The sequence below is a fragment of the Ciconia boyciana genome, chromosome 2 (assembly GCF_034638445.1).
Source record: "Ciconia boyciana chromosome 2, ASM3463844v1, whole genome shotgun sequence".
Taxonomy (NCBI): Eukaryota; Metazoa; Chordata; class Aves; order Ciconiiformes; family Ciconiidae; genus Ciconia; species Ciconia boyciana.
Genome location: NC_132935.1, coordinates 110,447,638 through 110,461,981, shown reverse-complemented (window position 1 = coordinate 110,461,981; position 14,344 = coordinate 110,447,638). Strand labels below are relative to the sequence as shown.

General features: G+C 39.1%; 1 protein-coding gene across 8 annotated transcripts in view; it reads left to right on the top strand.

The window, feature by feature from the left end:
• COL15A1 (collagen type XV alpha 1 chain) overlaps positions 1 to 14,344 on the top strand; it is a 158,950-nt gene that overhangs the window by 85,534 nt on the left and 59,072 nt on the right. For all 8 annotated transcript variants that reach the window (XM_072853514.1, XM_072853512.1, XM_072853509.1 and 5 more), the window contains exons 13-17: positions 1,118 to 1,243; positions 5,056 to 5,118; positions 7,708 to 7,743; positions 8,268 to 8,420; positions 12,907 to 12,975. In XM_072853514.1, coding sequence (XP_072709615.1) covers positions 1,118 to 1,243; positions 5,056 to 5,118; positions 7,708 to 7,743; positions 8,268 to 8,420; positions 12,907 to 12,975 — 447 coding nt within the window. The remainder of the gene's footprint in view (positions 1 to 1,117; positions 1,244 to 5,055; positions 5,119 to 7,707; positions 7,744 to 8,267; positions 8,421 to 12,906; positions 12,976 to 14,344) is intronic.

Below are 14,344 nucleotides of genomic sequence, written 5' to 3'. Positions count from 1 at the left end.
CATCAATAATACTGCAGTTTCTGAGGAATGAAATCCCTGGAAGCCTGTCTCCTATGAATTCCAGAATGGTATAGCATACTGAGGCCTCTGTTTTGCAGCACATCTAGTGATATTGTTCATTCTCTCAGGCTGATTTCTGCCTCAAGACTTCTTTTCTGTTTCTTCTTTCCTCCAAAGTGCTGAATACCTTATTCCCAAGGGTCTTCAGGAGGGAATTGCCATGTCCTGAAAGTTAGTTATCTTGCCTAATTTAGGAGACTAGCCTCTTTAGATGCCCTATGTAGTTGAGTGCTTGGAATGGCCTGTTTAGATGCCCTGTGACAGGTGAGTGCTTGGAATGGCTCCCTGCAGAAGGCTCTGTTGACTGTACTGAAAATCCAAGATGACCATCTTCCTAACAGAATCCTGTAGATGACCCTAAGTCTGAATTAAAGAGTTCTTGCCTTACGGTGCCATGTCCCAAAATTTCAAACTGTCCACGTTTGCCTGCTAATGCAATCAGTAACAAGGATGGACTTGCACATGAGAGAGTATTTGCAAATGTACTATTTCATATAAACATATAAAGTAACATATTTCATTCATTTTATTCAATTTAGATAGGTCTTCTCATGTCCATGCAGATCTTTGGAGCAGAGGCAATTTTTACAGCACTAAGCACTGTCAGGTCTTGACCATGAGTACAGATTCTCAATGCTCCAGCAATAGCATGGAGAAACCCTTTGAAATGAGTAGAGAAAAAACTTCCCTGATCCCTTTTCAGTGATCCCTTGATTTCATTTTAGTTAAGTTTCTTAACATTAGATCGATAATTAGAATATTTTTAAGGTCTTTACTAGGTTACAGGCAGCTGACACAGAATTTTTTTGGTTTTTAACTTCCTATTTGCTGTCGCATGCCATGAGGTGGCATGAAAATTCAGAGAGGAAGGATGGAGGAAGTCAGTGTGACCTTATGTAAGGAGTGTATCTGTGAAACTAAAATTGGTTCTTAATGAAGCAGAAGGGGTTTTAAGAGTTTTATGAACCTGAACAGTCTGTGTGAGATTTTCCTGTTCCATGTATATACAAATGAACCTGGCTAGGGCCATTTCTAACAATGCTGCTGATTTATCCAGGGTCTTCCTGGACCACCAGGCCCTCCAGGACTGCCTGGTCTTCCAGGAAAGCCAGCACCCGATTCAGGTATAGGACCTCCTGGGTCACCAGGGGAAGATGGAGCTTCTGGTGAACCAGGCCCTGAAGTGAGTACCCATTTGTGCACAAACGTTAATGTTGTTTCTGTCCTACAACACTAAGTTCTAAGGCTTACAGTCTGTGTAATTCTTAATAATATTGCAGAATATTTTTAATTGAAGAGCTTGGATTTTATGCACATTTTTAACAAAATAAAATAACAAAATAAATGTCTAGTTAACCAAAGCACATTACTCCACAGGAGGATGTACATTTGGCAGACAGTTACTGGTGAATCTGGACCAGAATAAATAAATATAAGGATGCTTTTACCAACACGGAATAAGGCTAAGGATTATTTTTCCTGTGGTGCTTTCAGGAAAATGAAGTTTGCTAAATCACTTACATAATCTGCAGGGACTTTTTAGCATAAATTGAATTTTCCTCTTTCAAGAACTCTCTTCCTTTTTTTTCTTCAGCTAGATAACAGCTTTCCTAGCTTTCCTAGCTTTCCAGTACCTTTTGTCTCACTTTAAGCATGAACAGAAGTCCTTCTAGAATATAACCAGGAAAAAGGCATAGCTTTATTATATAAATGCAGTACCTGGCCAGTCTTTCCTTGTTTTCAATTAATTAATTACCTTACTTTGTATTTTAATTGTTTGAAGGTAAGCTATTTCTAGTCATATCTAGTCGCTGAATGACTGGCTTAAACCTAAAACAAAATCACATCCTCTGGGAGTTAGGAGAGTATCAAGTGTTCTAAAAAGTCCTGCAGAGACCTGTCATGAAAATGTCTATTTTGGCAACATTTCTCAGAACCACAGTACCTTCAGAACCACAGTATCCTCAGAAAATAATTGGAGGTCTTCTGTCCTCTAATACAGACCAGTGTTGCTCCCTAGTGCTCATATATTTAAAATTTATAATAATTTTTCAGTGAAATGAAGATGCTTAGCATCTTAAGGCTTACTGTCAGAAGCAGTCTGCTTTATGACCAGGCATATTTTCCCATAAAAGAGGATATTCTCTTTTAAAAAATACAATAAAAAAATACAAAGAGAGTCTATGATCAATAACAGAAAAGCAAAAATTAAAGATGTAAAAAAAAAAGAGGTAGTAACCACATTCAGGCAGTCAGCATCAACATGAGATATAGTGATCAAAATTAATATCAACCGCTTTTCATGCTTGAGATACAAACAAAACCAAGATCCATATAATCTTGGAGCATATCTGAAAAATAAGAAATTAAGAGACAATAACTTCAAATACATATGGGCTTTAGCCTGCCTAGGAATGATTCGTGAAGTTTGGAAGGTGGAAAATTCCCCACAACAGCTTAAATAGAGTAGGATGGATCGGGATAGGTTTTTATGAACTAACCAAATAGATGCAGAATTGTTATTCTCTTAAAATAAATACATGCTTTTGGCCTCAGTTTCCCTGCCCTTTCCCATCTCTACTGATACAACAAATCATACTCGCCTTGCTGCAGCCATTATTCTCTGCATCTACTGATTGTAATCAGGATGGCGCTCTAAAATATAAAAGCCTGAAATACTGGATAGATTTCATCTAACTGTTATGCTCCCAACAGTACCTTTTTTTTTTTTCTGAATCCAAGACAGATCAAATTGTATTGATGATTATGACTGCCATTTTAAGAAAATCCATTGGCAAGTCTTGTAAAATAGACAATTACCATAATGCTTTATTTGCTGCATTTGACAAAGTGCAGTGTTAGATTAAAAGGTCCTCTATAATAGCATCTTTTCTATTCAAAATGTACTTTCAACTTCATGACTGGGGGTGTTTCTATATCTGTAGAAGATAAAGTGACTAGAATGGTCTAGGACATTTTGTTAAAATTGTCATAAAGTAATAATGTAAAAAGAATTCAAAGAAAATGGAGAAATATGTATTGATTCATCTTCTGTTTTAAAGATTAATGTGTTCCCTGTTGTGCAATCTAGGATTTCACAGGCTATAATATTAACTACTTGTAGCCAGTCATTTTTTGGATGCAACAGAAATCATCGTTGTCCACTTTCAGGATAATTCCTGGGAAACATATCAATTAAAAAAGAGAAGTTAAATGTTAACCAGACTACTAAAGTACATTTTCAGAAGAATCAGATCATGACAAGTCTGCAGGCTGATGAAGGAAAACTCCAGCTATTAACAGTACAGACCCATGCATTCCCACACTTGCAGATGACCTAAGAAACTGTAGTGCTGCTCTCCAAAGATTTGCACACATTTGCACACTCTGGATAGATGAAGTAAGATCTATTCACAGCAGAAATTTTTGGATGGGAATCCTCATTCAGTAACACATTGAAATAGTTGTGTAATTAAAGAAGACTAGCCAATTACTTGAAGTTGTGTGCAGGCTTAAGTCCTTGCTAAATCAAGAACTTTGTGATATAACATATCTTCTCATGAGAAACATGTCTTGGAAATGTTTGGGTAAAGGCTGCCTTTTGTAATGGGAAATACCGCTTCACTAACTGCTCCATATTGCATCTGATACTGATGTGATATTGATCTGATTAAATACATACTTTCTAAATGCTACGTGACGTTAAATTGCTTCATGGCATTGTATATGGATATTTTCTATGGTTATTTTTTTAAAGTAGCTCACAAATGCATGAATACACCCTGAAGTGAATAACAAAGCTCCAAGTGTTGCTTGCTTGCTACATAAGAGAGACTATTCAAAAGCTGTAAAGGAAATAAGCAATTTTAGAGCAATGAAACTTAAAATTGCTAAGCAGTATAAGGGAAATAGTCACTAAAATTTAGAACAACTACTGTTGTTAGCCCAACCTCTCTTCTAATCCTCCTCTGTCTATGTAATCATGGCAAAATACAATATGAAAATGTTTGAAACATACTGAAAATATTTCTGATCTTTTTAATATTAAAAAGAATTGATTAGTTATTCTATCAAATACAGTGCATCCAAAGGGCAAAAACAGGGGGAAAAAAGTAAGAAGGGCAGGGAAAATGAGGCCTTTGTGACCATTCTGAAAACACCAGAGAAAAAGAATTTTTTCTATCTGCTTCTGCAACCATTTATATCGTTCCCCAAAAGAGATGAATAAATAAATGGATAAAAGATTCTCAGAGGCCAGAATGCACAACTGTAAATTTAATTAAAGGCTTTCAGAGCCCAATTTTAAAAACATAGGGCATGCAAATATGCATGTAACTGTTCCCTTTCTTGCATGTATAGTTACTGTGGGCTGGACTTCAGTATCTGTACTGATTGACCCTGCAAAGCCAGTTTTTCCCAGCCTCGCTGCTCACTCAAATGAATGCAAAGTCATGGATACAACACAGGTAATTGGGTGAGAACTAAATATACATTTTTCAAGGCAAAATTAAAGTGAGGCATCACACAGAAAATCTGGGCCACTTTCTGACTTTGTCAATACCAACGTTTTCTCAGATAGCTCTCGTCTGGCACTGAGGTTGCCAAAAGCATGGATTGCTGAAGTGCATGTTTCAAGCCCATCACATCTGTAGTAATGTTGTCAAAACCTGCTTGGATAGCACCATTATTTTGCACGCTAACATTTATTTACATTAGGTTCATTTATATTTTTTTATTATTATTTTGTGATTGTTTGATACAGTTTTCTATTAAAATATATTTAAATACTGTTTTGATACGAAGCCAAACTCGTAGAAGACAAGAAATACAAATGTTAGAACTTAATGGTGTTAGGTGTTACCTGGTGCTACACATTAGTCTTTCATAATGCTGTATCATCTGTTGGTCCAAAGTACTTACATGCATGTGCTAGGAAGAGGGCTCTCAAGTGGCACCTGCCACTTGTCTCACTTGTAGATTTACTACCATCTACAGGGTCCTCAAGGTCCTCCTGGTCTTGATGGCATGGTTGGCCCACCAGGACAGAAGGGAGAAAAGGTAAGTTAAACATCTGTCTTGCTCCTACTTCAGTGGAAAATCTTTGTCAATTCTAGGTTGTAAAAATCATAAATAGTTGTCCCTACAACACAGTGTTGGATGGCTTCAATATTTTTTTAATTGAATCCAGCTGCTAATGGCTTATTAGAACACATCTCAAAAGGCGTATTCAGAAATCCAGAATTCCTTGTTGGGTACAGTCTCATTTTCTGCAGCATGCGATATTCAAAATGCAATATGAGCTACTCTGTTGTGATTTGCCAGTAAAAAGCCAGTCATGACTGGACTCATGCAGGTGAGTGTGTAGGGGGAAAGGAAGAACTCCAGCTAGTCCAGACTGGCACAGACTGACAGCATATTCCCTGCAGAAAGTGCCCTCTGTGGCACATGTGTGTACCAGGGCAACTGGAATTACTTAAGTTTGGATTCTGTGGACTACTGACACATCAAGTTTTGTACACTTCTGCAGCCGCTCTTATTTGTCTTAAATGCTGACTACTGCACTGCTGCTGCCCCCAGCTACCATATCCCACCCCCACATTTGTGACAGTTCCAGCCTTCATTCACCCATTGATGAGACATTTCAGCATCCTAACCTGGCAGCAAAGGGTTACTTAGTTTTCTGTTGACTTGCTGCACTGGCTGGCTTCATGCATGATCAGATGAGCACTATGGCTAGCAAAAGGGGAAGAGTGGGGAACATGTAAATGAGAGCAAGGGATGATAGCATCCAACAGATAGATTTTCTTGTGTTGCCATAGAACCAAAAACTATATATTGCAAAATTGCCACTCTTTTTAAGTTTCCCCAAATTACTGCATCCATTCTTTTTGCACCCCACTTCAAGAAGGATGTGGAGAAGACAGAGTCGGTGCAGCAGAGAGCTATGGAGATGTCCAGGCGCCTTGAGTACATGACCCATGAGGAGAAGCTGAAGGAGCTCAAACCATTTAATTGGGCAAAAGGGAGACAAAGGCATGGCCAACAGATATAAAGATATAAATATAATCCTTTAATGAGGGCTAGTGAGTCTGCATTTGAAATACTGAATCCATTTTTTTGCACCCCACTTCAAGAAGGATGTGGAGACGACAGAGACAAAGACTACAAAAAAATTTCATCCTCTAGTGAGCTTCTACACCACACTTCATGCACATGAACTTGAAAGTAGATTCCCAAGTGTACATTGAAAGCTCACATACTGTAAGGGAAATGAAAAGGCAGGTCCTAAATGGCCAGAATATTGATATTTATTTTTTAAATCACAAGATTTTTTTTAAATCTCCTCTGGAGACTGAAGGATGTGAGTTGTGATTTCAAAAGCCTGAGGTTGGTAAAACTGCAGCACACATGGGAACTAGCAGCTATCCAGAAAATGCAGTATGTATGTTACAAAGCAGGCATCCAAAACTTGTGTCCATTGCAGTCAGTGGTATGTGTTTTACATAAAGGAGTCTAAGAACAGAAAGAAGTCTAGCTGAAGTAAACTGAACCTGAATTGCATATTATAGGAAGAGATTGATGTGGAAAGGGAAGAAAAATTAAATTTTCAAAAGGGGCATAATCCTCAAAAAAAAGGACAAAAACTCAAATGGTTTGCCTCACTGAGCCTATTTTCTGCATTGTGTATATTTGATAAAAGTGTAATTAGAAATGAAGCACTACATATTTGCACCTGCTCAATACAATCCCCAGCACCTTGGGATAATAAGATTTTTCCATTTCTACTATTCATTTTTTCTGAAAACTTTGATTTAATCTATATTGCAATATCTATTTTTAATCATTATTCCCAATTAATCCAGAGATGACTACAGGGAGAAACTGCAGGATGCACTGAAAGTGAAGTGAATTTGTTCCTTGGAGTGAAATTTGATGTGGTTTTTTGCCATCACTTTTGGAAGAAAACGTTATCATTTTACTCCTGGTGCTTACTCATTTTTTTCAGACCTTACTCAAGCGATATTTCTGTTGAATGAGTAAGGACAGGAGCTTGCCAATATAACGATTAATTCCATTAGATTCAATGCAATTTGGAAAAGAAGTATTTGCATGCTGTGACTTTCTGTCTATTCCATGAACTAGAAGTGGAAAAAACAGTATCTAAGTGAAGTGTATAAAAGCAAATCAAATAGCTTGATTGCTGCAGAGGACCCATAAAATCATACTCATCATCATATCCTTTGTTTTGAACAGTGCCCTAGACAACTTGTGTGGGATCAGCTTCCACTTCTGTTATATCCCATGAGAGTTTTGACATTTAAGTTCAGAAGCATGAGGATGTGACCCACAATGCTTAATTCGGTGTACTCCAGACTTTTAAGATCTGCAGCAAAAATTGAAATACAAGATTGCATCCTGTCTGCATACCAGACCAGAGCTATTCATTTGATATTATAACTCCTGAATTACAGATTGTTTTCTCTTTAACTAAGAGGTCTAATGTTTCATCTAAAGGACATTATGACATCAAATTAAACAACACAGAAATCTGTGGATATTTTAATTAAGCAAAAATATAATAAATGTGTTTTTGTTGCCTGTCTAGTGCTCTTACTGTAAGTAATTAGGATTGGTTTTCTTTTACAGGGTGATCAAGGTCTTCCTGGTTCTGTTGGTCCAAAGGTAAAAAAAAAAGACAGTGTCTTTGTAGGATAACAGTATCACTCTAATACAGCATGTTATTGAAAAGAGCTGAGAAGTCTAAAAGATTATTATTGTGAAACCTAATGAAGTCGGCAAACTTGGCTTCTCAGTTGGCCAAAGTACTTCTCTAAGAAGTGTGGCCAGGAGGTCGAGGGAGGTGATTCTTCCCTCTACTCGGCTCTCCTGAGATCCCACCTGGAGTACTGTGTTCATCTCTGGGGCCCCCAGCATAAGAAAGACATGGACCTGCTTGAGCAGGGCATGAGGAGGGCCATGGAGATGATCGGGGCATGCCCCCTTCCTGGAAATGTTCAAGGCCAGGTTGGATGGGGCTTTGAGCAACATGATCTAATGGAAGGTGTCCCTGTCCTTGGCAATGGGGTTGGAACTACATGATCTTTAAGGTCCTTTCCAATCCAAACCATTCTATGATTCTATGATTCTACTTACTTGCATCTACTTATGCATGTTCAGTATACCAATAGACTGACCTTTTATTTTAGGGTGATACTGGAGTTACTGGATCAGTAGGCCCCAAAGGAGAAGCTGGTGCTGTTGGGTCTCCTGGGAAACCTGGACCACCAGGACCTCCTGGGCCCCCTGGGCCCCCTGGACCTCCTGGAGCCCCAGGACTAAGCTTCAGTTTGGGATTTGAGGTATTTTGCTATTATGGGGTTTGTTGTAGCTATGGATCTACTTCCTTCAGAGGAGAAATAGAGTAATCACCTGTGTAATTCACAGCTATTTAAGGCTGAATTGATGACAGAGTCATTTGCTCTATATTGAAATTTGCCTAGGAGTAGCCTATGATTCCTTTTATATTTGACCATATAACTGGCAATACTTAGACCATGGAAGTAATGGATTTCTTTGGGCAATTTTCATGAAACTATTCAGCAGTACCAGTGTTCAGATGCTATTTTTGATGCTTATATCATTGCTAATATAAAATACTCAAATACTGTACTATAAGGGAAAACTTCTTTAGCACATTTTTTTCATGTAAATAATTTAGAGTAAGGATCTAAATATACATAGAAACCTGAAAGTATTCATTAAAATCAAACTGCAGGTCCCCCTTAAGCTATGACTTTTCCTATGCTGTCATTCTTGAGGCCACGAGTTTAGTTTAGGCATGTCACTTCTGTAACATGTAAATACAGAGACAGATGTTGGACATTTCTGTCCTCATGGTCTGTTCTACTCAGAAGAAAAATGTTCTATAAAAAAAAAATATTGCAGATGCTACTATTTCTACTTCTAAAAATAATAACTTCATCACTCTGAAATATGAGATCTGGCCAGCTCAAGCTGAGTTTTACATGTCATTTGAGAACTGCTCATTTGGATGATCTTTTTGGAGCAGAAAGTGGCTTTGCAGTACAGAAAGACAAAGGGTGCACACTCAGGTTCAAGAACTAGAGCTGCTGCATTAATGCTTTTGTGAAGAGAGATTTAAAAATTGCCTACATCAATATTCACATATGAGTCTTCCCTTTTTTTCTTTTTCCATGTGTTTTTCATTTCTAATTTAGCTATTTAGCTCAGGAAAGTCTTTTTAGAGTTTTTGGGGTTTTATGTCATGGGATATAATACAAGTTTGCATAGAAACTGAGGGTAGTTTCATCAGAGAAGTAAGCAATGTTTGACCAAAACTACTGGTCATCTGTAGAACTGCTGCAGTAAAGTGGTGGTGTTTAAAAGATACCAGTTTATTCACACATTTCTCCTAGTGTCTACACTACCACTTTTGTATTTCTCTTTTCTTTACTCTAGAGACACTTTGAGTACTCCAAGTACAGAGGTGACCACTAATGCTTGTTTAGAGTCATATTCTGATTTCTGATGTCTGACTAAATAATATTGTACTATATACACTACTGATTAATAATCTCACTGATGTCAGTGGATTTCAATGGATGAAAAAATCTCTCCAGCAGTTCACAAGCTCTTGATTGCCACCACTGCAATTGTTAGCAAGGAACAGCATAAAGTCTAAGCATACAAACACTCCATTGCATTAAATTAGTCACACTATAAAGGCTGGTACAGAGTCTTCCCTGAATAAATATGTACTTGTCTCAGAATGAGGTAAGGATTACTGGTAAGTCGCATTTTCATCCTAGGCCTGATCTGAGTTTTAGCCCAGGATGATGGCTTCACTGACTTACAGTGATCCTTGAGGATCCAATGTTAAGAGATTCTTCACTCTTCCCCATTCACACTATTTGAGTAGAAGCCAACTTTGCCTCATTATGCTGCCAGAGTTCCCCTACAGGTAGGTACTTAGGACTAAACTCTGACACTTCTGATACCTAAGTCTCAGAGGAGCAAAGTTAGCAGATGAGCAGGAGAGAGGGAAAACTGGAAATCCCCACTTTTATGGACACAAACACAGAAGGATCCCAGCTCTAACTGCAGCAACAATATCTTGACTGGCTTCATCTTGAACTCCATCTAGTCCAAACAGAATTGGCATGATTGCCATTTCCCTGAGAGGAATACTGCTGTTAACAGGCTTGCTAGTTCTAGCTGATCTTTTAGATGCCCACCCCTGCCATCTGTTAAGGCAGCACCGTGGTCTGTCAGTTCATTAGGGCAACACTACCTTTTGGTTGGCAGTCTGTTTATTGCTGTAAGGCTGTTTCTGCAAAACATTCCTGTTAGCACTTGTTAGCATCTGTGATCAGCTATGTGCAAAAAACAAATGGCATGGGGTTTGCTGGCACTTATGCTTGCCAAAAGAACAGTTTGAGCTGCAGAAGGTACCTGGTAAACCCATTAAAAACATACAGATGTCAAAAGCTATGGTGTGTTATATAAAGCAGGCATCAAGCACTCTCTTAAAGGGAAAAATGGCACAGTGGAGGCAGGGGAAAGAAGGACCCAGAAACACAGCTTGTGGTTTTGCTTAAGTAGTGAGTGTTTGGTTAAACAGGCCAAACAGAATATCATCAGATTTTCTGTTGATATTTGATACACTGATAGCTGAGGGAGGAGCAAAATGAAAGTCTGAATAACATTCAGTCTCAGGTGAAGTTGCATGAAAGGACTTGAGCCAACCTGATGACTCAATGTCTCCCACCTTGGACCCCGAAAGGAAGGACCTGATTCCAGCTGTGCACTCCTTCTGCTTCTCTTGTTCTTGCTCTCATGGAGTTGGTGGAAAAGGGCAAAAGAACGAGATCCCTCTTTTTCACTGGAGTCAGATCAGCTAATGCCATAGCTTCGGCATTAGGCTGTCATTCCATAGCAGCTTAAGCTGACCTAATCGGTCTTCCACACTTTCCCTTATGCCATCTCCAGAGTGCATCAGACCTACGGTAATCTGAGCCATTTCAAGTAATTAACTAGCAGAAAGCTAAGTAGGCAAGGAGTATGGGTCCCCTCTAAACATGATAAGCTGATACAAGGGCTCATTGTCCCTAAGAGGTGGAGATTCTTCTTTGCCCGTGCTCCTCCTCCCATCTGCAGCCATTCCTGGCACACTCCTGCCCTTCATACACACTAACATCCAGTGTTCCATCAATCCTTCCACAAGCCAATTTAATTCACTAAAATTTTAGAGAATCATCCCACACCCCAAAAGTAACATATTTTCTGCCATCTTAGTGATTTAAAGTGGCTCACAGGAAAGTGAGAGGATTCAACACATGGCACTGATGTTGAAAATGAAGGCTGTATGACTGTGAGCATGGAAGTGGAGCGAAGAAAGATCAAGATTTTCCCTTATCAGAAAAAGGAAATAATTAAACCAGCACAGCTGCATTTAAAACTGCAGCTAAAAGCAAGCGAACAGTTTCCTGCTGGCATGATTCATCCAGATGGTTTGAAGCACAGTCTGACAAGTTCTAGATTAGGCATAAGGCAAGGGCTTATGTGGCTGGGATGGTGCTGAGGGTAAAAAAGATAATTATAGCAGCCTGCAATTTTATTTCTTTGCCTGCTTTGGAACTGGCAGCTTCTGGTTCTGCCATGGATTTGGAATGTCGCAGTCAGAACAACGAGAGCTGGAGAGAGGTTGCTGCTTTCTGTGTAGTCTCCTTTAAAACCCCTAGAAAATCTCCACAGGAAATATGGACACTTCTCTCAAGGTCTTCCACTTCACAGAGATCTTTCTGAAGTCAGCAAAGGGCCACAACAACGTTCAGTGGGCTGGAGCACATGACCTATGAGGAAAGACTCAGGGAACTGAGCATGCTTAGTCTGGAGAAGGCTTAAACTTTTTAGCAGCCTTCTGATACCTAAAGGAGGTTATTGAGAAGACAAACGTCCAGGATCTTTACAGTGGTGCACAGAATGATGAGCAACAACAATCATAAATTGAAACAGGGGAGGTTCTGACTTGATATAAGTAAAATATTTTTCACCTTGACGACAGCCAAGCGTTGAAACAGGTGCTTGGAGAGGCTGCAGAACCTCCGTCTCTGGAGGGTTCCAAGACCTGAGGGGACAAAGCCCTGAGCAACCTGGTTTGAATTCAATGTTGATGCTGCTTTCAACAGGAGGTTGGATTAGGTAGCCCCTGAGATCCCTTCCAACATAATTAATTCTACAATTTTTGTAATAGAACATTTTTTTTCTGCTCAATTTAATTTCAGTAAGCTGTATTTTAGGCAGGAGTTCAACATTCAACTGTGAGAATTAGGAAGGACCTTTATTTTTGCATAATGATTGCTGCTCTTAACAAACTGCCTGCAAGTTCTCCCTGCCTTAAATCAGTTATGTAACCCTTACTAGTCGTTACAGTATTTCAGTAGCCAGGTAGCAGGTAAATGCTAAACAGAAAAATACTGCTACAGCATGCTTAAACATAGCACATACTTAACGCTGTGATGATGTCTCACTTCTGCCTGATGCTGACCAGCCTGAAGTGCTGGAGAAATGGAGTCAAATTGGCAAGACTGTAAAGACCAGAGTTTCCGTAATGAAGATCAACATGCCCTTATTGCATTTGAGTGGAGCCTATCTCCAGAACATCATGCATGGCTCAAAAAAAGGTTAATCAGAAAAGATAAAAATATTTGTGTTCAGTATCTTTCCAGTTTTTTACAGGACTCCAGAGAAGAGAGAAGTTGAAAAAAAAGAGGAAAAAAAAAAGATAAATTCTTAAAGTCTGTAGCATTTTTTCTCTTCCATTAGGACATGGAAGGATCAGGTAGCATTGGCCTGTTAAGTGAATCCAGAATTCCAGGATCAAGAGGGCCAAAGGTAAGTGGATGTTTTAGGGGAGAGGAGTGTTGTTTGTTGTTGGTTGGGGTTTTTTTTCAAAAACAAAAGTATCCTCCTCTCTGCTTTTTTGAAACACATAGTCCCACTCAGCTATAGATTTGGAGTCACTGCACTGCATTGGATTCAGTTGCTCTAGAATGACATTACAATAACTGTGTCCTCCAAAGAATCTGAATGGTATTTCTCTGATACCTGGTTAGCTGGTGATTTTTAGATTCTGCTCTGGTATATTTTTGAGACATTAAAGGATGAAATGGGGGTTTTTGTATTATCTAGCTCTCTATTTCTTGTTTTACCCTAATAGATGCCCTTCTTGCATATGAAGATAAATTACATATACTAATGAAACTGAAATGTTATAGTTGGACAATCAAATGTGCATAATCTGAAATACATAAACTAAAAAAATGTTCCCAGCAGTGTGGAAGCAATGTCCCAGAAGAAGGGATTTTTTTCCCCCCATCACCATGTCTCAGGAGATTTTTGCTAGTGTGGGCCACTTTAAAACACCAAGTAAGGAATACGGGAATACAATGCATCAGTACTTACCAGATCATTTGGATTTATCTTCATTCTTAGCAATAACATCAAAACTGCAGCCTATGATGCCTTCACCAAAGCAGTCAATTATCCAGCATTCCTCCTCCCAGGGCTGCCTGCATTGTTCTAGTTTGGTCTTCAGAAGTCTTGCGCCTGTGCTCACTCCAAAAGAAACATTCAAAATTTCAAAGCATAGCTTTGAAAGAATGAGTCTTGTTGCCCAAGTTTGGAGAAAGTGCTGATGATGATGACCTTGGGTTATGGTAGATGCCAGATTGAATACTAGGCAATACTAGGCAATCACTGCAAATAAGGCAAACCCTGTACTGGAATACATCAGAAAGAGTATTGCCAACAGATACAGAATTGTTATTATTCTAGCCCTTTACTCAGGGCTAGTGAGGCTGCATTGAAATACTGAATCCATTTTTTTTGTACCCCACTTCAAGAAAGATGTGGAGAAGACAGAGACAGCCCAGCAGAGGGCTGTACAGATGGCATGGGGCCTTGAGTACATGACCAGTGAGGAGAGGCTGAAGGAGCTCAAATGGTTTAGTCTGGCAAAAAGGAGACAAAGGCATGATCTAATAGTTGCTTACAAGTCTTTGAGGGGCAATTGCAAATACAATGAAGCCAAACTGTTCCTCGTAGTGCCAGATGGTGCAACAAGGGACAGTGGTCACAATTTGCAGCTTGAGACATTCAGGCTAAACCTTAGGAGAACCTGTTCACTAGGAGGTTGGTGCAGAACTGGGGCAATTTGCCCAGGGAGGTTGTGGAAGCTCTGTTCTTGGAAGTGTTCAAAACT